Source organism: Cloeon dipterum, chromosome X (assembly GCF_949628265.1).
Source record: "Cloeon dipterum chromosome X, ieCloDipt1.1, whole genome shotgun sequence".
NCBI lineage: Eukaryota > Metazoa > Arthropoda > Insecta > Ephemeroptera > Baetidae > Cloeon > Cloeon dipterum.
Window position 1 is genome coordinate 3,169,970 of NC_088790.1, and position 22,701 is coordinate 3,192,670.

At 39.2% G+C, this 22,701-nt stretch overlaps 3 protein-coding genes across 3 annotated transcripts; all 3 read right to left on the reverse strand.

Moving 5' to 3' along the window:
* Positions 1-55: 55 nt before the first annotated feature.
* LOC135945243 (uncharacterized) lies at positions 56-2,327 on the reverse strand. Its single transcript, XM_065492803.1, has 10 exons — positions 2,285-2,327; positions 1,959-2,008; positions 1,865-1,900; positions 1,687-1,810; positions 1,513-1,628; positions 1,394-1,456; positions 1,292-1,328; positions 591-664; positions 436-535; positions 56-374 (listed from the first exon to the last, which is right to left on the reverse strand). Exons 1-10 carry the CDS (start codon positions 2,325-2,327, stop codon positions 118-120), a joined length of 900 nt encoding a protein of 299 aa, XP_065348875.1. The 3' UTR covers positions 56-117.
* A 3,501-nt stretch (positions 2,328-5,828) lies between these two features.
* LOC135945429 (aminopeptidase Ey-like) lies at positions 5,829-13,701 on the reverse strand. Its single transcript, XM_065493116.1, has 15 exons — positions 13,603-13,701; positions 10,477-11,053; positions 9,670-9,825; positions 8,956-9,255; positions 8,719-8,902; positions 8,507-8,663; positions 8,148-8,303; positions 7,705-7,838; positions 7,390-7,585; positions 7,003-7,339; positions 6,791-6,946; positions 6,569-6,736; positions 6,372-6,515; positions 6,239-6,320; positions 5,829-6,182 (listed from the first exon to the last, which is right to left on the reverse strand). Exons 2-15 carry the CDS (start codon positions 11,046-11,048, stop codon positions 6,018-6,020), a joined length of 2,907 nt encoding a protein of 968 aa, XP_065349188.1. The 5' UTR covers positions 11,049-11,053; positions 13,603-13,701; the 3' UTR covers positions 5,829-6,017.
* Positions 13,702-14,308: 607 nt separating this feature from the next.
* On the reverse strand, positions 14,309-22,685 carry LOC135945431 (aminopeptidase Ey-like). Its single transcript, XM_065493118.1, has 15 exons — positions 22,604-22,685; positions 20,192-20,732; positions 19,989-20,144; positions 19,634-19,933; positions 17,015-17,198; positions 16,801-16,957; positions 16,588-16,743; positions 16,363-16,493; positions 16,043-16,244; positions 15,659-15,995; positions 15,429-15,587; positions 15,207-15,374; positions 15,008-15,151; positions 14,873-14,954; positions 14,309-14,815 (listed from the first exon to the last, which is right to left on the reverse strand). Exons 2-15 carry the CDS (start codon positions 20,725-20,727, stop codon positions 14,651-14,653), a joined length of 2,877 nt encoding a protein of 958 aa, XP_065349190.1. The 5' UTR covers positions 20,728-20,732; positions 22,604-22,685; the 3' UTR covers positions 14,309-14,650.
* Between the last annotated feature and the right edge of the window lie 16 nt (positions 22,686-22,701).

Sequence of the window (22,701 nt, forward strand, 5' to 3'; positions counted from 1 at the left end):
AAATTGGTGCTCTATCAATCGACAAATAATGCTGCATGGAATGAGAAACTTTTATTTTATCTGCAAAATTACATAAATAAACCTATATCAAAAATCATTATTTAAAAAACCACAAAATTAAATTGGTTTTTCGCATATGGCCGGATACGTATCAAAAGTAGCAACAGTCGCTATCCTGGCTGACGAACTCGAAGGGTCACTAAGTCGAACCGCAACCACCCTGTTTGCATTGCTGACAAGCTGCCCACCGAGATAGACGAACGAGTTGTCCAACGGCACCGCACTGGGACACCACGAAAAGAAATCTGAACTCTGAAAGTTGAACGCACTGACGAGGAGCGTTGCGTCTTGCTTAAAAGTTGAAATTATTTGGCCTGTTGGAAATAAAGAAAAGGGTTATATTCATTAATTCCTATTAATGAGGCCGGAGGATACCATTATTCGCGCTGTTAAAACACTGCAATTCTTCATTGGTTTCAAATTGGGCCAATCGCCATCCGTACTTGCAACAATTTTCGTGCGCTTGTTCGAAAGTCTAATTTGAAAAATAATAATTTATAATTGTTCCATCTATTGGAAGGTTTTCATACCATGAGAGTGGTTAAGACCAAGTAAAAGTTGCCGCAGGCGGAGACAAAATAATAGCCATTCGAGTTGGAGATGTCTTTTTACAGAAATAAATTATGTGAGGCATTTTTAAATGGTATTTTATGCTGCAATTGGAAAAATTGCCAAAAGAAATAGATCCCCGTTATTTATGGTTCGTTAGATATTTTAGAAGACGAAATTTTAAATCTATTTTCTACTCCGGATTAAAATATGACCAATAGAGGTGAGCACCCCGAAACACATTCAGCTCGCTAGGGGAAGTCAAGCCAGGTCAAACGGTGTGTAGTTTTTGCATTTCTAACATTTAGAACTCGAGATTTGGCGCTTACAAAATTTGTGTTTTTCGAAATTCAAAATTGAATTTCTCAAAAACAAAGCCGAGTACCACCTTGAAATGTTCCCAAATGTTGACACGTGCCTTGAGACCTATTTCGGAAGGGCGTTTCGGATTTTTCAAATCCAAAAAAAATAAAAACACCCAGAAATGAGCCTTGGTGACCTTACACCTTGACCGATGACCTAAAATTTGGTGTTCATTCGATCGGGATTGGCGAGAGGAGTTCGGCGCATACTTTAACCAACTCAAAATAACGTAAATTTTTCTTTTAACAAATTTTCATCTTAAAACTCCGTAGAAAAAAATTGGATTAATAGAGCAGGGCTCTCTCCTCAACTAACTTACCTGTCAAATAATTTGTCGCAACTCCAGACTCGACTAGCTAATTAAGAATCAAAAATAATTTTTTTGTTTATTCGGTTGTCGAATTTATACGAAATTGATTACCTGCGTGTTACAAGTGAGATTTTCCGGACACGCTGGCTGCATGCTGGGCCAGCCTCTTCCTTCCTGCACACGCAAAAATGAATATTCATTCTTATATATCAATCATTTTTCTGCCTTGCCATGTTCGTGTCCAAATCTGCGCTGCCAACAGCGATCATTTCCGCCACTGTGTCAGGCGCATTATCTGTGCCGCATTTAAAAAGCCTTGCTGCCGTTTCGCACGCGTCGTCGCTCACTGTCAGTTTTAATTAATTCTCAACAACTACTCTTCGATAATGAATGTTACAATTTACCAGGCTTTTTGTTGCACAAATCGTAAATGTGCAAGTCCTTTTGCAATGTTTCATCGTCGCCAACCTTCAACTGAGCTTCAACGAATTTGATTATTTGCCAGTCGACTGGAACCCCATTGACAATCTGTGAAACATAACGCTTTTTATTTGTTTTTTTTTTAAACACGCGGTTTGTTACCAGTCCTGCGTTTTCACCAATACACCGCAAAAAGCACTGAACGTTGAGAATTTAGAAATTAATCATGGTGAAATTAATTCTGATTTTAATATACCTTAAAATTGTGTGTGTATGATGGTGCTGTTAGCAAGGAGTCAATTTCAGCTGAAACCAAAAGTCATTTTAGACCAAATATTGAGACTTTGTTGGCTAGGCACCAAAACATAATATTAACGTGATTTATTAAATCAAGCAAGCGCTTAGCTCGGCTGCGAAAGCCGTTTCTTGCACATTAAATAGGCATTCTTGCACTTTTGCAAGGCGTTCTTGCACGTTAAATTGAACTTCTTGTGAAAGTCCACCAAATTACATCGACAACAAAGACCCGAGACCCTTGCCAAAACATAATCTGGATCCTCTCTGCGTCTTTTATAAATTTACCTTGGGAAATATTGAAAATATTCATGCATTCCTTTTCCAACATTTTTGTCGTATTTTTGCCTGCAGGTGACTATAAATGCGTATTGATGACAATAATTAGCAGTTTTAACGTCTAATGTAACACCAACTTCACAAAGGTGAGCAGCTGCATTCGAACATTCACGGCTTTCCAAAATTCCCTCTTTAAGATTGAGTGAAACGCACGTATCGCTTGAACTAGGTTGGTTGCGTCCCCACAGTTCGGAATTTTCGTCGAAAAATTGCTTCCGTCCACACCACGAAAATGTACCCGGCAATCTTCTGTCAGTTGCACTTGTCCAAAAACTCCCGTTGAAAAAAGGGTCAGCTTAAAAAATGAAAAATGTAAATTTGAATTGAAAATTAAAAAATGCTTACTGCCTGCCAAATCCTTCAAACATTCCATTTTCTTGACACTTTCAATGCTGACCGACCTCATACCGATTCGCTCGCAGAAGCACTTTGCTTCGAACCAGCTTGACTAAATTGTAAATTTGATTGTTTATTGTATTTTTTAAAATTAATAGCTTTACGTTTGTCGATGGTGCGCCAAACACGAACATGTTTCCACAGCTTTTATTCCAACGACCATATATCGATGCCCCTAAATTAAGAATAATTATTTATTTGGCTAAATAAATCAACTTGTTTGGGGAAGCACTAAAACTTGATTCGAGCAAAATAAATAAATTCAGCCCAAAGAGCACCACCCAAATAGGCAGGGGGTGAGTTCTATCCTCTCTAAAGTCTTAATAATTAATCATGATGACGTCAAGTCTGTTCGAAATCTGGGCAAAATTTGGCTAATTTCAAAATGCAAAAAAATAAAAAAGCATACGTTTTTTTAATTCACAAGTCAGAATATTTTGAAAGAGATAAAAATACTGCGTCGCCAGTCACCATGATACTCTCCATTAAATGGGGCACTTTTTAGCAATTTTTAAACTTGAAATTTTTTTTATTTCAATGATCCCAAAAAAATCTTGAGCATGTCATAAACTAAATTTTCCTTACCAGCCAAGTTATTGCCGTCAGAGGTGAAGAGAGATTCCTGTTTTGAGCGTATTGTTAATTTAATTAGGAGAACCTATAGTTTTATTTCAAATTACGTTTTTCTTGCAAGCGACTCCACATTCCGGGACTGTACGCTTTGGTTTGAGAGCTCCCTGCAAAATTATTTTAGTTTAAGAAGTGACTCATTTCAATTATTTCTGTTGAATAAAACCTTGCACGCTGGCATGTAGCGCCACGAGCAGTTTCTGTATGTCCAAGAAATGGCAGGAGCCTCGCTAGAAACGTTCCTCGCCACTTGCATCCGTAGACAGTCGAGCCCATTGGGTACACTTTTCACCCCGACACGCTTGTTACTTGGACACCAAACGCCCCGACTCGTTCCTCCGCTCCAATAGTTGTAATTCAAATTCCAGAATGCTAAATATGACATTTTTGGTTATTATTTGGTTCAAATAAATTATTAATTATTACACTTGGCAAAATTTTGCAGACAATTATGTTCGATTTCATCAGCGATGCTCAAAGGTTCCAGTCCTAAACTGCAGCAAAAATTGTAGTTCTCTTCCCAAGTTAACTAAATATGAAAATGGTTCAAATTTATGATTTGAATTAACATTTTTATTTACAGGCCGATTTCCAAATAAGAAATTCGTGTTACAAACAGATATGAATGATCCGTATTTTGTTAAATCTGTCAGGCAGGAGAAAAGTATTTTTATTTAAAGATTTAAGTAAATTTTTTGGCTGATTTTACCATCCTGATTTAAAAGTGAGTTCTGAAATTAAATAAAATGTATCAACAACTTCAGTTATTTAAACGGAATTACATTTCTAAAGCACTCTTTTTCACAATTTTCCTGTTAAAAATTATTTTAATAGTTCGTAAAATCAAGCAAAATCATTGAAATTTCTCATTACAGGTCTTTCAGTACTGGTCGTTTCTAATGCATTAGGTGTAACATCCGTCTCTGCTTTTCCGTCACACAAATTTCGATATGAATTAATGGTTAGCCTTAACAAAAAATAAAAATCAGACAAACCTGCCAACGTCCGGTCGTCATTAAATTTGGAGGTTGTGCCAGAAACCTCATTTTCAGCTGTCACTTATCAAAATTAATGCAATTTTCTGATTAACAAGAACATGGTTTAAATCTACCTTCTTGCTCAGTTGGTCTCAGAAGATCAGCGTCAACCTGCTGGACCTTCTTTTTTTTATTTAATTTTCTGTTCTGAGTAATTTATTTTACTGTGGACTCTGTTGTAATTTCTGTTGATATTGTTTTTTCTGGGGCTTCTGTCTCATTGCGTCTTTTCTTATTCGAGGAGCCGGAACATAAACTAGGTTTGGCGCCGCAGCATCGTATTATATACGCTCGTCTAGTGCTGGTTACTTTATTAGCTTTACTCAGCACGTGCGTCACTTTCCCTACAGGATACAGATTTATGTATGGACTACTTAATTTTTGAATTTTGTGTCATGGTCCTGCAACCTTGGCCGAGTTCTTTTGAGGTGTTTTAAATTGGCACACGTTTAACTATTTTTTTTTTAAAATACCTCTCTGGTCTATCACGGCTATCTTGATTACTTTTTGATTCTTTCCTCCTCGTTGAACCTTCCTCAGCGGGCTTGCACTCTGAAGAGTTTGTACAAAACTTTAAGAAATTTCTTGAAATTTGCCATTTTTAGGATTTTTCCAATATTTTCAAACAGAAAACCGCGTTGGAGAAATAATATTGAAAAATAAATAATATAAAATATTATTTTATTTTTACGGCTTGTCGTACATTTTGAAATTCTGTATTGTGGCTTTCTTAAAATCAAGCTTTATTTTTACTTTTTACGAATCAATTTTTAAAATGGCTTATTTTATATAATAAATTGAGAAGAATAAATTTTCATGTGCTCTTCCGTATTTTCCAAGATTGTTGCTGAATTATTAAGATTAAATCCGTAGTTCTATTTATAAATCTAACATTTTTAGAAATTAAAATAAATTGTCAATCTAGAATCTAGATGACAATTTCCGAGAGATTTCTATCTAATCTATTAGCTTTTATAGCCGTATGTAAAAATTATCAAAAATTCAATTTGAACTCGAAATCCGCGAGTAGAGCAAATATTTTCATATAAATTGTGTTGTTTAGGATAGAAGTGAGAAAAAGGCATTTTTTCTGATTAATAGATGCATTCCCCTTTTTAAATAATAAGTTAATAAGATATCATTTCCCCGCAATATACAGTACTTACAATGGCAAGTAGACAACCAAGAACGATGCAAATAACAAGGCTGTTGTAGGGAACGAATTTCATTGTTTTTTGAAATACGCTGTTACGTTGAATGTGAGTGTTGTTTCGTTCCTCTCGTGGATGGACTACTCGAATTAATTTGATCTATACCTGAGTAGCAAAATCAGGTGGAGTGGGAAATGCTGCGCAGTGCTCAATGCTCCGTTGAGAGCCTGAATTATGAATTTGTTAAGTTTCATTTCCAATTTAATAAAACACAATGAGTCTCAGTTCAACAATTAGTTACATATTCCGTTTTTATTTAATTTATGGTGTGACATTCGATGATAATTCTTTGTGTGCGAATGATCCGATTTGAAACAATTTTTATGCTTTTTGCTATACAGAACATCAATAACAAGAATACCCATTTTTACGATTTTCTGTTTGCTAAGCAACACATCTATATCTAAATTACGCGAAGTATTGTTCATTGGCGTGCGAGGAGAGCCACTCGGTGACAGTTTTGTGGTGCTGGGAATGCCACTGCACATTCAACTGGACATTTTCCAGCGCCTGCTTCACTTGCAATTTCGAGTCTTTGAGGTACTCGGCGTTCAAATCAATGAACGATTTAATCTGTCATCATACAGGGATTTAAATTAAAGAAAAATTTATTAATTATCAATAATTACCTGGTTCAGGTCGTATTCTGTGTTCATCGACTCGCAAATAGCTCCAACGAAGCGTCCAATGCGATTGAATTTTGGCTTAAAGCTGAAATTTGAGTTGATTTAGGTGCATTGAAGAGTATGTATCAGTACTTACAAGGCGTGAATATCCTTGATTCGAGTGAAAAGAAATTCTCTGGCCACGTAAAAGCCGCTCGAGCTGCGAGCCACGGAATAAAACACGCTAAGAGCATCTTGCTTGCGGATTCCTGTAGTTTCATTCAACGACATGTCCAAATATCTGCGATAAATTTTTGTTATGAAATTAAGTTTAACCTATTTCAATGCGTTTACCTGTGCAGCAGCCACATTTCCTTCGCACATCCTAAAGCAGAGAGCAGTTTGCCTTTTTCTGCGCCGACGTTCGAGCCCAAAAATCTTTTCCACACAAAGTCCCAGGTTGGCTGCCCTCCGGATTTCACAGCAGCGCAATAGACCACGCCTCTCAGGTCAACAGGAATGCTTCAGAAATTTAAAATAAATTAAAATTACGAGAAAAGCAATAATTCAGCCTACGGATTAACGACGTCAGGGTCCTCGCTTTGTTCCTGCCAGGTTTTGAAAAGGGCAGTGGCCCTGGCTTCGCAGTCAGACACTCCCATGGTGCATGACCAGCTTAGAACCTGAGAGCGGTGTTTGGTTTGCGGCAGAGTGTCATCAGCCTTTCTCGCCCTATTAATTATATAATCAATACTTGGATTTTTTAAAAATTTAAAATAAAATTTCACCTCAAGGGCTCGTCAAGTTCCTCGTAAATGGGTGTGAGGAGGGTTCTCATAAAGTTTCTGAAAGGTCCAAAGCCGGCGCCCCGTCTCGTCATCCTGGTGAAGTAGGCAAGGTTCGAGAAAGCGGCTCGCCAGGGCAAGTACTCTCGCTCTTGACGCAGGTAGCGGAGAAGGTTCAAGGCCGAGTTGTACTCGAGCAAGCCTGCCCTGGCCAGGTCAAGAGCGTCGTCGATCAATTGTGCTCTGTTCAAGCCAGGAATTCCTCCGTGGTTTTTCTCGGTCCTCAGCGCAGTCGAGAGCAATTCCCAATTTTTCAGGTCATAATTTATCCGGTACAAAGCTGGAAAATTATTGGTTCAATCTAAAAAATTTGAGGGATTATTAATTTACCAGTGGCATTGACGTTGAGCAGGAGCCATTGGTCCTCTTTAGGCAGATCAGTCAGAGTTGCGTTTGATGTGTTCATCCAGAAGCGAGGTTTGGTGCTGATGTCGAGAAGCGCATTCGACGGATCCGTGTAGCTGATGGGCACCCACCACAAGCTCTCGTCGCTCGACCGACCGAGCCAATCAGTCACAAAACGATTCTGGGGGAAGATATAGGCAACTGGTGAAGCAAAAGTGTGTTGCAAGTTGCTGTCTACGGCCAATGCAGGCGTTACAATTTACAATATTAGAAACCCTGGCTTTCGGTTATTGGTATTACCTGCGTAAGCTCAGCAGTTCCTGCCTCGTAATTGCGCATGACGTGAATGACAGGATATCCAGTTTGGAGGGTCCAGCTGTCCATGATTTCTTTTACTGTCGCTCTGCCCGGTGCAGCTGACTTATTCTCAGGATCTGTCAAACAGTTGAGGTTTATCAACAGCCAAATTTTACCCCTCTAAACAAATCATGGCTCGTGGCTTCTGAAAATCTCTACGGGTTCTTTCACCTGGGTGGCATCCGAATAATTCTGAAAAGCGTTGCTGGCGGTGCGGGTGCAAGTGCAGTGCGCGGTTCTTTTTTCTGCGGCGCAGCATTCTGCTACGATATCGCCAGCCACCTTTCCAGCATTATCAACCTCAGTTCAAAACCGTTCGACATTAAAATCCCCCCGCACCCCATTGCTGAAAGAAATATGCCAACGCACTCTTTTCTGCCTCTTACCTTTTGCGGAATCGAGTTGCGCTTGCTCCTCTAAACAAGCCCACAAAGCGTCTTGGGCCGCGTTGTTGAACTGGTGGGCCTTCAGGTATCTGTTCACGCCGCGTCTAAAAGTGCCCTCGCCCAAAAAGTGGTTCATCATCCTCAGAATAATGGCACCTGAGCAGAAATTAATTTATCTTTCAGTTTCTCTTGCGAACTCAGAGGCAAAATTCGTACAGTGAGAAGCAAAATGCAGCTTTTCAAATTGAGAACGCAATTTAGAGTCTCACCGTGAGATCTAAAAACATCCAGCCGTACTCACGGTGTGACACAAAGTTGCGTTCTTAATTTGAGTGCTACATTTTTCTCAGAATGCGTACCTTTGGAGTATGAGATCGCATCAAACAGTTGCCAGATTTCATTCGCATTCTTGATGTTATTCGAGACTGAATGCGAAGATTGCAAAGAGTCCACGGAGAAGACGGTAAGAAGAGACTCCGTCATTTGGTCTTCCAGCGAGTTCCATGTTGGCTGGGCCTAATACATTTAATTTATTTAAAAAATAATACTACTTAAAAATGAATCAATTTACATGAGAAGTTCCCAGCGCTGCGACGTAAGTAGCAAATCCTTCATTAAGCCAAATATCATCCCACCACTTCATGGTGACCAAATTTCCAAACCACTGGTGTGCTAATTCGTGAGCAACCACGCGCGTAACGGACTCTTTGGAGCTGGCGGGCGAAACTCCTTCCTCGTGCAGCATAGCCGTTTCTCTATGTACTTCAAATTAGGGTTTTTTCGTTAATGCTATCGTTTCTCGTTTTACCTGTAAGTGACCAATCCCCAGTTTTCCATTGCACCTGACGAGAAATCCGGCACAGCAATCATATCCATTTTAGGAAGGGGATACGGCACGTTGAAATAATCTTCAAAGAAATCAAGCACCTTCGGAGCGATATCGAGGGAATAGCTGGCCTGGGCGATAGCGTCAGGTCGGGCCCACACCCTGAAGGTGGTGTTGGCAGGGGTGGATTCCAAGTAAGCAAAGTCGGAAACGACAAACGCCACCAAGTACGTCGACATTCGCACACTCTCAACGTATTCGTCGCGGAACCAATCGTCCTCACTATTTGAAAATGGTTTAATTTTTTAATTACCGTCTTTGACGAAGTTTCTGATCACACCAATCGATTCTTGAGGGTCGAATTAAGTAAATTGAATATTTTTTCCGACCAAAAAGTGCAGTGCGACGTCGTGCGAACTTCTTTCCCGCCAAAAAATATTAATCTATATCTGAGATCTGCGCATGCTGCAGGATCTGACAAAGAAGTCATTTGTACAGGCGGTCTCTCTGCTCAAACCAGCTCTGACGCATGCGCACTTCTCGCATTCATACTGTTTTGGCGGGAAGAAAAAGTTCGCACGTCGCGCTGGACTATTAGGTTGGAAAAAATATCCACTTTACCTAATTTGACCCTCAAGAATCGATTGGTGTACTCAGAATTTTCGTCAAAGACGGTCTTTAAAATAAAAGTCATACAGTTGGACTGATTTGGCCAGCGGCATGTTGCTGATGGAGGTGAAACCCTTGCGGCGAATCATGTTCACTTGGAAAACAGCCTTCATAGCGGGCTCATCAAAACAAGGAAAGGCTCTGCGGGCGTCCACCGGCTCGAATTGTGTCACTCCCATCCATCTAAAAATTGCTATTATTATTTGAGAGTTTTACAACAACAAACTACTGTCTTCGTGTGCGTGCAACGTGATGAAGGCAGGCGCGCGCGTGTCAAAACCACAATAATTAGCATTCACGCGGGGCAACTGTGTCATTGCCGTTGACAGGTGCTGGGTGGATTATGTACATTTGATTCGATTATTATACACGTTAGTGCTTCTGCGGTTTCCATCTGGCCGGCCGCCAAGAAAACAAACCCATTTAGCGAATGTGAGTGAGAATGGAGCAAGTTTTCAGAGTCACTTTTACTCGCGCACCGTGGGTTATACCAGAGCTAGTTGTTTATTGAGAGAACGACTTCTCTGGGAAATTTCCACGATGAGGAAACTAATAAATATTCAAGATACTGCTTGAAAAAATTCATTTAAAGGTTCAAGATGCCAGCTTGATTCTAAATTGTTTTAATGTAATAAAAAAATTTCAAATTAAATTATTTTTTGCTTGATCCCCCCCTCTCTCTCTCTCTCTCTCTTCGCGATCTGTCCAATAATGTGCGAATTTAGAGGAAATTTCCCTAAATCATGATTTTACAATACAAACTTTATCAAAAATGAAATTTGTAGCTCCATATCCAATTTTCAGTTATTTTTGTAATTAAAAATTGTCGCTTACTTTGTGGTTCCAGTGGCTTTGTCTTTATAGCTGCTTCTGTAGTAGCCTGCCAAGTTAGTGGTGAGGGCTCCCGTGTACGGAATGTCAATGATGTATTTGTGCCCTGATTTCAGCTCTTCGTTCAGATGAATAATGTAAAAGCTGTTTTCAGCGTCAATCTCGTGTCCAGCGATTTGCAAATTGTGGCCAGTCGCGTTGTCGGTCACGTTGACGTCGTCAGTGGTCAAATTGAGTCCTCTCGAGTGCAGCACCACTTTGGACGTGTCCTCCGCGCAAATGACCCTGATCACCGTGCGTCCCTCGAATCTGAAGTTGTCTTCCTCGAGGAAGGTTTTTATTTCCAAAGTGTAATGTTCCGGGCGCAGGTTTTCGGGCAGCCGGTACGAAGTCGCATTCGAGGCGGCAGCGGGTGACGCGGTGGTCGAGGCCGCCAGCGAATTGGCCGTCGACAGGTCGCTCTCAACGCTGGCAGCGGTCGAGGTGGATAAATCTTCGCTCGCAGTAGAGATGCTCTCTTGTCCGCATGCGAAACTGGCCGTGAACAGCACTAGGACCAGCGCTATTGAACCCATCGCGCCTGCGAATCAACATTTTGAGAAATTCAAAAAGGGAACAAGCAGGGTTCAGCAATGTTGCAATGCGCAAAAATAAACCACTGGTTTTTAGTGATAAAAAACCATTAGTTTGGGGTTTTCCTCATTTTTTCGAATTCACGCCTGAAAATTTCACTTCAAAAATTTCAGAACTTTTGGAAAATTACGATGATAGTGTTTGAATTGTCGGTCTTTTAGTGAAACAAGAAACAAGTGGCTTTTATAGTGATTTTGTAAAAATCCCTATTTTTTGTCATTCATCATGAGGATTTTTTATCTTAAAATATTCCGGTGTTTCGGGAAAATGCGCGAAATTGCAGAAAAACAATTTTTTAGCAATGCAGTGTTTTCCGAGCTTGCCAATTTATTTCCGTAATTTAAATGCCTGGAATTGCTTGAAATTTGATTAGATTTACAATTTTTGGCACAGTCTAAGCTAGGAAAGGTCCACCTCCCACCTTTTGGCCAAAAATCAAATGCTTTGCTCAACTTTGCATACGCGTGGAAAAATATTTTAGGATGTTGATGATTATTTAAATTATATTTAAGATTAATGAGTGCGCAGAAATGATGATTATTATTAATACTGTGCTATTTTTCATATTTCCTTGTGTGCATTGTAGTGATGCATTCCACCTGCTCTATTTTGTAGTGACATGCCAAAAGTTAAATAAAAATTAATGAAGTTTTAGGTCATAATTCCAAAAATTGCCTAGTTTTCAGGGGGGCTCAAAGTTGGATAATTTAAAATAAAATATTTTCACGGACTTTTTGCTGCAGTGAGAGCAAAGATAAATTAATAAAGAAGTGACCAATACATTAAACGCCCAACAAAAAACTTCGTAGGTCAAAGGTCAAGGTCACTAAAATTCAACCTAAGATTTCAAGAAATCTTTGCATATCGAAGGGCACAAAAAATTTGAATTCTAAGATAGCCGAAATTCGCCTTTTTTTGCTCTTTTTATCCCTGTCCGAGGAGGACCGGGAAGGGCGCGCACTGCACTAGCACGAATGCTGAAACCCGGGTCCCAATAACACCGCGAACGGATAACATGGGCGCACCGGGCCGCACAGGGACCCAGCCCACTCAAGGGCCACTTGCCTCCGCACCGAGGACTGCATTGAAACGCTAGACATTCGTCCCGTGAAGCCAAATCACGCATGCTGGAAAGGTGCAAACCAGCAAGTAGCGAGTCGGCGCCGGTGCGCCTCCCAGCCCGTCGAGCAATTTGAGCAATTCGAGTTACTAAACTAACCACTCTTTGCCATCTCTGACATTAGGTAGCCAGTATTAGAACTCCGAATTGCTCAAATACCTCCCATTGCTTTGACACTCCTGAGAGTGCCTTAACAATGCGAGCCAACGGGCTGGTTAGATAAAACGGGCTTATTTGATAAAAAAAGCATATAAAAGTTTTGTGCATCGGGTGTTCCGCATTTTTGAGAAATTTGAATTTGAATTTTGAAAATCGTGTTTCTTGCCCCAAAATAATAATTCTAAATTCAATTTACGCTAGCTTCCCGATTTTTCAGCCAGATTTGGCAATTTAGGTGATCCTTTTTGAAAAGTTATTAGTTTCTATAAGGAGTGTAAATCATCCCTTATCCCCTGGAGGTGATTTATTTTGGTTAATTGTTCAATTTCGCCGATTTTGACCGTCCATGGTGTCGATCTATATGTTTTCCGCCCCCCAAAAATCAAATCTAATCAATTTCACTTGCATCCTTCTGCTCTACTTCGGTCTGTATTCGAGATGATTTTTTTTTAAATGCACACAGAGTGTGAAAATAACGTTCCTCTATATGATTAAATTGTACTATTCTCGCCATAAAAGAAGGAGAGCTTCGTTTACGATGCAAATTGCTCAAAGAGTTGATTACCTCAACTGAAATAGGTGCTATAAGGTCCTGATTGCCATGCTAATTCCTACACTTCCCTCATCTTATCGCGTTATGTACAAATTATACATGCAGCAAAGAAAATTACAAGTGTACGGTACGCTTGCCAGCCTGAAGCTCTATATTATTATTAGACAGAGAGAAAAAATATTCAAAGACAGGTGAAGTAAAAGTATTGAGAAAAACATCGTTTTGGTAGCCGCACCAAAAGACTATCACTAAAGAGGTCAATAACTCGGATCGGTTTCGCGTTCAAGATAATTTTCGGCCTTCAAAAACCTGTTTCTCGGTATCGTGTGACAGCAACTAGTTCATCCTTTACTCAGTATTCAATCAGAACCAGATGATGCTGCGCGTAAAAAGCGCGGAAATAAGGTCAGCTCGAGAATCGAGAAGTGAAACCGATTGAATAAATTTCAAGCGTAGCACCAGGAAATAAATAATTGTTTGTATGAAATTAAGTATCGATAACATTTTTCAAGTTAAAATAACTCTTATCAGAGAAATTATTAAAAAAAAATAAGCAAGGAGTTAACTACGATGTAATATTTTGCTAGTATTATATTTTCTTTTAATTTTTTTTTTTAATTTTGTGTATTGACATGCAAGAATAACCAAGAGTGAATAGTCTTACCGTGTGGCCGTCCGTCAGGAGAGCTGCTGGGTCAATGGCTGGGTCCGCGGTGGCGCGCGGTGCCTGTCTCGAACCTGCACCTCCCGCAGCGCAGCGCCGGTCCCCTCTTTTAGCACGGCTATGCGCGTGTGATGGAACCTTAACGTCCTTTCCAGCGCAATCGCTCTTTTCTTTGCAAACAAAAATCGATGCAAATACAAAGGGCGCCAGTTCTAATAATGCTAATGCTGCAGCTGTCCAGAAGTACGCGTATAATTTTAACGGCTAAAGTTTGTGGTTTGTGTTCCAGCAGACAAAGGGTCACGGGTTGAAAGACAAAATTTACACCAGAAATCAAACAAAACTCTCAATAATATAGAATTAAATATTTTTCATTATATCTAGGTTTTAAAATAAGAAAATAATATTTATAAATGAAACGAGAATTTATTTCTAGAATTATAATTGAAACTTAAAAGAAAATCAAGCGCTTTTTTGTTGACATTGGCAGCATACTTTCATTTTCTGTTGTGCAATTTCTGTGCTATAATAGGCATTCATTATTACACACGCGTCTCTTTTGTTCGACTTTACGAAACCGGTTAAATGCGTGCAAAAAGCGTGCAAATGACGCAACACTATTACAAAGTAAGTATAAGCCTCTGATCCTACGAAATTAATCACGTACTCTGCTGCTGACGAGATAGATTTGATGCTTGAGTGAAACTTGTTATTAAAGAGTGCAACAAAAGCGGGTTGCCCCATATTTGTTTTATTCGTATTTAACAGAATCCTTTTTAATGGTGGATAGTCAAATCAAATTCAATTTCACAGGTAAAAAATTATTAATTAACAAAGAAAGAAATACAAACACAGCCATTCAAATTTTCTTAAATTTATTTTGTTTCCAAATTAAACAAAATCGGGGTTTCCGTGTATAATCTGCAAAAGGAAACCAAAAATTTGGAATAAAAACATATGAATAAATTTTCTGCTTTCATTTTAAATGGGAAATAAATAAAAAAATTTAAATACATTTAGAATTGAGATAGATAGTGGTACTTTCGGATCACGCGGATAGTTCTTTATTAGCGAAAGAGGAGAACCACTCAATAACTGTTGAATAGTATCTCGAGTGCCACTGCACGTTCAACTCGACATTCTCCAGTGCCTGCTTCACTGCAAATTTCGCCCCTTTGAGATATTCGGAGTTCAGTTCCACAAATTGCTTGATCTGTAATTGTAATAGAGGAATAGAGCGATAGTAAATTTATTTTGAGTTTTATTTTACCTGCTCCAAATCATTTTTCGTGCTCATCAAACGAGAAACACCTTCAACGTATTTTCCAACTCGAGAGAATTCCGGACTAACACTAAAATTCAATTAATAAATATTTGAATCTAATTATTTCCATGAAAAACCTACTAAGAGTGAATATCTTTGATGCGGGAGAAAAGAAATTCTCTCGCAATGTAGAAGCCGCTCGAGCTAGTGGCCACCGAATTAAACACGCTGGTTACATCTTGCTTGCGAATGCCTGAAGTTTCGTTCATTGACATGTCCAAAAATCTGAAATTTCCCATGAACCTTTACAAACATTAAGTCTTTTATGCTTCGTGTTCACCTGTGCAAAAGCCACATTTCTCGTGCGCATCCTAAAGCAGACAAAAGTTTATTTTTTTCTGCGGCGACGTTCGAGCCCAAAAATCTCTTCCACACAAAGTCCCAGGCTGGTTCGCCTCCTGATTTTACAGCGTGGCAGTAGACCACGCCTCTCAGTTCAACAGGGATGCTTTAAAAAATATTAAATTAATTTTACGTGGGAACGCATTTGTTTCAATCGTACGGATTAACAACGTCTGGATCCTCGGCGGTTTGCTGCTGCCAGGTTTTGAAAAGAGCCACGGCTTGCTCCTCGCAGTCGGACACCCCCAAGGAGCATGACCAGCTTAGAACCTGAGCGCGGTGTTTCATCTGCGGGATAGTGTCTACGGCCACACTTGGCCTGAAAAAATGGATTATTTTTATTTTAAAAATAAATATTTATTTAAAAAAATAAATCATTAAATTGCTTACGTGAAAGGTTCGTCAAGTGCGTTGTAAACGGGAGTTAGAAGAGCGCGGACGAATTTTCTAAATGGACCATATCCTCCTCCTCGTTTTGTCATCCTGGACAAGTATTCCAGGTTCGAGAAGGCGGCGCGCCACGGAAAGTATTCTCTTTCATGGGGAAGATAGCGAAGAAGGTTCAGGGCCAAATTGTACTCGAGTAAACCAGCCTTGGCCAGACTGAACGCGTCGTCGATGATCTGCACTCTGTTCAAAGTGGGAATCCCTCCGTGGTTTTTCTCGGTTCTCAGCACAGTGGACAAAAGATCCCAATTTTCAGAATCATAATTTATCCGGTACAAAGCTGGAAAATTATAGGTTAAATTAAATATTTCATTGATAATGTATTACCAGTGGCATTAACGTTGAGCAGGAGCCATTGGTCCTTTTTGGGCAGATCTGTCAGAGTTGCATTAGACGTGTTCATCCAGAAGCGAGGCTTGGTGCTCATGTCAAGGAGCGCATTCGACGGGTCCGTGTAGCTGATGGGAACCCACCACAAGCTCTCGCGATCCTCACTCGAACGGCCAAGCGAATCAGTCACAAAACGATTCTGGGGGAAAAAATAGGCAACTGGTAAATGATAGAAGTGTTGCGAGTTGCTGTCTACGGCCAATGCAGGCGTTTCAATATAAAATAAACCTTGCAGCTTTCGGATAATGATATATTACCTGCCACAGTTCTGCGCTTCCTTTCTCGTAATTACGCTTGACGTGAATCACCGGATATCCAGTTTGAAGCGTCCAGCTGTCCATGATTTCTTTCACTGTCGCTTCTCTTGGCGCTTCTTTTCGACTAGAATCTGCTCAACACAATTTGAATTAAATTATATCGGTAAGAAATTTATTAATTCAGGTTCGTATTAATTAAGCTATTTAAATAATCTGAATAAATACCTCGAGCAGAGTCGTCTCGTGACTGTTCCTCAAAACTGGCCCACAAATCATTTTGGACCGCGTTGCTATACTGGTGAGTCTTTAAATATCTGCCGACGCCTCGCCTGAAGGTTTCCTCGCCCAAAACGTAGTTTAACATTCTCAAAACTAGATAGCCTGTAATAAAAAAAATCAGGTGGAATTTCACAATCAATAATAGAAACTCAAACAAACCTTTGGAGTATGATATGTCATCAAATAATTGCCAGATTTCACTGGGATGCTGAATATTATTTGAAACGGGATGTGACGATTTTAAAGAATCTTTAGAAAAGATTTTCTGGAGAGCTTTAACTGCCAAATAGTCAGGATAATTCCACGATGGTTGAACCTAACACCACATCGAATTATATAGTATAAATATAATCAAAATACCAGAAAACGTTACATGATTAGTTCCGAGCCCTTGAACGTAAGAAGCAAATCCTTCGTTGAGCCAAATGTCATCCCACCACTTCATGGTGACCAAATTTCCAAACCACTGGTGAGCTAATTCGTGGGCCACAACGCTTGTCACCCGTTCTTTAGCGTTCAGATCAGAAACACCTTCCTCATACAACATAGCCGTCTCTCTAAAAATTATATGTTTAACTTTAAAAATTAAATGAACTGATTTTTTGTAAATGACCTGAAGTCCAAATATAATCACTCTCCCTTCTACATATCCTTACGAATTTATTTTAAATAAGATCGATGACTCTAGGAGCAGTTATTTGCGAGATTGGAGGTCGATTGGACGCGATTTTTCAGCGTTGAAATTTTTAGGTGGCAGTCATATTTGCTTAAAGTACTTGTTAATAGATGGTGAAATTCCAAATTTGAAGCTCGGGAATGGGGGCGTTCCCTATTTTTTCGGTATCTCAAAAATACCCGAAAAACGAATTGTGTTAATGAATTGTAAACTGCAACTCTTGACTGCATTGAGGTATCACCTTGAAATTTTCACTGCCCAACCTAGTTTTTGATCCTGAACAACTTTTACATTTACAAAAAATTCGCAGGTCGAAGGTCAAGGTCACCTTTTGCGACCTTTTTTTGAAAATTCAAAATTAAGGGATGATAGCCCCCTACGATTTTTTTGGGGTTCAGGGCTGAAATGTAGCCCGTGAAATTCTGCAAAAGCACACCAAGTTTCATAGGTGCAATCGCGATACTTTTGCTGCAATTCGAATTTGAAGTTTGAAAACCTGCTCGAAGCCGCTTTACCGCGCATGCACTTTGAGCGGCGAGTTCGCCTCTCGTTTTTCAAGTTGATTTTTTTCGCATTTCACTTGCTTAGAAACACCAATGGGGCCTAGGGTAGACCAAGGAAGGTCAAAATCGACCTTCAGGGTCTGTCCCTGACGTGACCCTGAGATCCGAAATATCGAAAATTTCCAATTTCATCGAACTTGGTGTCCTTTAATAGGTTTTCACCACCGTAGAGCTCAAATATACAGCCAAAACTGCCGAATGACAATCCTGAAACCAGTTCTTGAAATATTTGTGGTATTTGCCATAATTCCATGTGTTAAAATTGTCAAATTTTGAAATCTAAAATTTATGAAAAGATTCTTCTGTTTTGTACTTACGAAATTTATATTGAGTTTTAAAAAAACCGATCGTTTTTTTTACAAAGTTAACAAATATATTTAGAGCAATAACAAATAAATTACACGTTTAAAATTTTTTCTTAAAAAAGTATGGAAATAAATTTTTTTTAGTTTTTTAAAGTAGATTAATTTTTGTTATTGCATTTAATAACATTTTTTATAGCATTAAGCATAAGATCCTTTATTATCAGCACATATTATACTTTATATGTGCAAATAAGAAGTATCTTTTCATAAATTAAAAATTTCAAAATTTTGACCATTTCACACATCACGTCTGGATGAATGGCTACCACAATTATTTCAAGAACCGGTTTCGGGATTGTCATTTGGTGGTTTTGGCTATATATTTGAGCTCTACGATGGTGAAAACCTATTAAAGGACACCAAGTTCGATGAAATTGGAAATTTTCGATATTTCGGATCTCAGGGTCACGTCAGGGACAGACCCTGAAGGTCGATTTTGACCTTCCTTGGTCTACCCTAGGCCCCATTGGTGTTTCTAAGCAAGTGAAATGCGAAAAAAATCAACTTGAAGAACGAGAGGTGAACTCGCTGCTCAAAGTCCACGCGCGGTAAAGCGGCCTCGAGCAGGTTTTCAAACTTCAAATTCAAATTGCAGCAAAAGTTTCGCGATTGCACCTATGAAACTTGGTGTGCTTTTGCAGAATTTCACGGGCTACATTTCAGCCCTGAATCCCAAAAAAATCGTAGGGGGCTATCATCCCTTAATTTTGAATTTTCAAAAAAAGGTCGCAAAAGGTGACCTTGACCTTCGACCTGCGAATTTTTTGTAAATGCAAAAGTTGTTCAGGATCAAAAACTAGGTTGGGCAGTGAAAATTTCAAGGTGATACCTCAATGCAGTCAAGAGTTGCAGTTTACAATTCATTAACACAATTCGTTTTTCGGGTATTTTTGAGATACCGAAAAAATAGGGAACGCCCCCATTCCCGGGCTTCAAATTTGGAATTTCACCATCTATTAACAAGTACTTTAAGCAAATATGACTGCCACCTAAAAATTTCAACGCTGAAAAATCGCGTCCAATCGACCTCCAATCTCGCAAATAACTGCTCCTATATAAAATTGCAATCAAATTTTAGTCTAATTTTGCATGAACTGAAAGAAATTGCAAGGATTTTGGACTACGTTATCAAGATGTTCCTTTCCTGGCTACAATATAATTTCCTCAAATGTGATCTGTCCTCATAGACGTTTTCATCTTGGCTTTTATTAAAAATTGTAAATCTATTAATTGCGATGGTATCATTTACTCTAGTGTATCAAAAAGCCTGTAACATTATCACAAAGCTGCCTGTTATAACACAAAAAGTTTAATTAAGTCGTACGCCGTCGGTGTCCAATAAATAATTATTAATTTAAAAAAATTGCTAGAATTTGAAGTTTATTTACCTGTAAGTAACCAATCCCCAATTTTCCATTGCACCCGCCGAGAAATCGGGCAGCGCGATCATATCCATTTTAGGAAGGGGATAAGGCACGTTGAAATACTCCTCGAAAAATTCCAGTACTTTTGGGCCGATTTCCAGCGAGTATCGGGCCTGTTCTATGGCATCATGTCGAGCCCACACCCTGAAGGTGGTGTTGTCAGGGCTGGATTGGAGGTGTGCAAAGTCGGAAACGACAAACGCCACCAAGTACGTCGACATTCGCACACTCTCAACGTATTCGTCGCGGAACCAATCATCCTCACTATATTGGCAAATGGATTAATTTTTTAAATAAATATTTTAATTAAAAATCGTACAGTTGGACTGATTTGGCCAGTGGCATGTTGCTTATGGAGGTGAAACCCTTGCGACGAATCATGTTCACTTGGAAAACAGCTTTCATCGCGGGCTCATCAAAACAAGGAAACGCTCTGCGGGCGTCAATTGCTTCGAATTGCGTTGTTGCAATCCACCTGTCAAGCATTTACTACATATTTAGCCAAAAATAAACAATATTTACTTTTTGTCTCCAGTCGCTTTATCTTGATAGCTGCTTCGATAGTAACCTTTCAAGTTGGTGGTCAAATATCCCTTAAAGGGAATTTCAATCAAATATTTGCTCCCTGATTTCAGCTCCTCTTTCAGGTTGATTATGTAGAATTCGTTTCGAGTGTCAAACTCGTGACCGATGATTTCTTTGTCTCCGACTCGCACTTGGTCAGTTTTTAAGATGAGGTCTGTAGAATGCAGCACCACTCGAGACGTGTCCTTCTCACATTTAACCCTAATCAGGACGCGTCCTTCGAATCGCGAATTTTCTTCGTCCAGGAAAGTTTTAAGTTCCAAAGTGTAATGTTCTGGACGCAGATCTCCCGGTAGGCGATATGAAGGTGTTGGAAGCGCGGTAGTCGAGGCCGATAAAGAATTAGCTGTTGTCAGTTCCGGCTCGGCGACGCTTGTTGTCGAGAACAACGGTGCTCTTGGAGACACGCTTTCAATCCCTATTGCTAAACTCGCCATCAAGAGCAGAACTATTTGAAAATTTGTTGGCTCCATGGTACCTGGAAATGGAGGAGTAAAAATTAAATAATGCGGTCATTCAATTAAGCTCATATTTTTCCAACATTTTCTAAAGCCAAAATTTTCTGGATTAGTCGCGTCAAGACGAGTCGAATGATACGTAATTTTTCATTTTTTTTATTTTTTTCTAGGCATGAGACTTTTAGGAAATCGCTTGCAGCACAATTTTAGCTTGAAGGAAAGTTTTGATTTGTTTAGGAGATATTACAACAAAGACTCAAGCTAAAATTTGGCTGTACTGATTTTTTTCCAAGCTCTAAATTTTGTTGGTAACTTTGTACAAGAATTTTCGGTCAGATTTGCAGCACAATTTTTTACTATCTGAAAAAGACAGGAAATTGCATCAGCTCTCACAATCAGCAGCAGAGGGATTCATTTTGATGATTTGTAACGATAAACATGGACCCCTTCCTAAATGGACAATTTTAGTCCAAAATACTTTAAAACTAAAATGTTTCCTGCTCAGCTAGTACACGTTTGTTTTTACTCGCATTCCAAATTTCACACTCTCCTGTTGGTATTTTCACTCTAACCCAACCACCACCTTCAGGATACTCAGTTTGTTTCAAATTTTCCATCCTGTACAAATAAACAGGTGTCAAAACATAAATTTAATTTCTGCTTTGATGAAAAGATTAAAATAAATAAATCGATTTTCTGACATCATTAAATAAAATATTTAAGTGAAAAGTGTGCTTGTCTGTATGATTGAAAGGTAAAAAATTCATACACGAGAGCTGTTTCTATGTGAAAATCAGATTATTTGGGGGTCGACAGAGGACAATGACTGTTTTCGTGTTTGCTCCGCTGGCCAAGCCAATTTTAGCAAGCGCAAAAACCGGTTTCTATTTTTTTGCTGTTGTTTCGATGTGGCGATTCAATGAAAAATCTGATTGGCACTTTTTCAACCGACGAGCAGGATTGTGACGAATGACAATGTTAATTTTAATTACCTAGAACCTAGAATTGCTTTCAATTTTTGAAAGCCTATATCATTCTAGTTTTCAATAAATCTGAATGCATGAATTTTGTGATCAGCTCGAGAAAGATAACTGATTGCTGGGGATACTATTAAATGCGGGTAATCCAGCCATAAGTTTAGAGCTTTTATTTTGAAGAACAACGAAATATTTTTAATTTTGCCTGTGCCTTTCAAGGAAAGCACTTTTTAATTTAAAAATGAATCTGTTTAAACATCTGAATTTAAGTGAGTTGATTATAAAGACAATGTTAAGAGAAAAAGTGACAAAAAGTTTACTTCGCGTACGCCCATCTTGTATACTCGATCATTATTTGGGACGGTTCACCATCTCTCAAAAATGTTTTTGTGGCGCAAAAAAGGGTTGTGAGAGCCATGGCCGGCGTGAGATACTCGCGGAATAACACCGCGCTGGACTCGTGCCGTCCACTTTTTACGGAATTTTTACCCTGTATTCTTCGTATATCCTGGAGTGCATGAAACATTTTTTGGTCAAATATATAGGAGTAAATTCCTCCTGATACGAGACCAACCTCTTGTTGGCTTATGCACCAGACGTACAGCTACAAATCTCTCCAAATAACCAGAGACTTTGTGTGTTCCTAAATATTTCGGCCCAGAGCCCATTAATAATTTACCGGTATAGAGATAAAATTGATTGAGGAAGACCAGATATTTCTAAAAGCTATAAAAAATATTGCATGGAAATCAGTTTTACGACATAATATCTGCATTTGTTGCCTGTGATTTTGTAATATAGATAATATTAGTATGTAAAAGAGGATAGGATAACACTTGACGTGTATTTAAAAAGGCGCCCGTGTAAATATTGACTGAATCAAAACAAAAGCTCTAAATGAAATCAAATCTTACCGTGTGACCGTCGAACGAGCCGGCAGGTCAATGGCAGGGTCCAGGGATGGGAGCGTCTTAAATCTACTTTCCCGTAATAGCGGCCCCCTCTTCATATC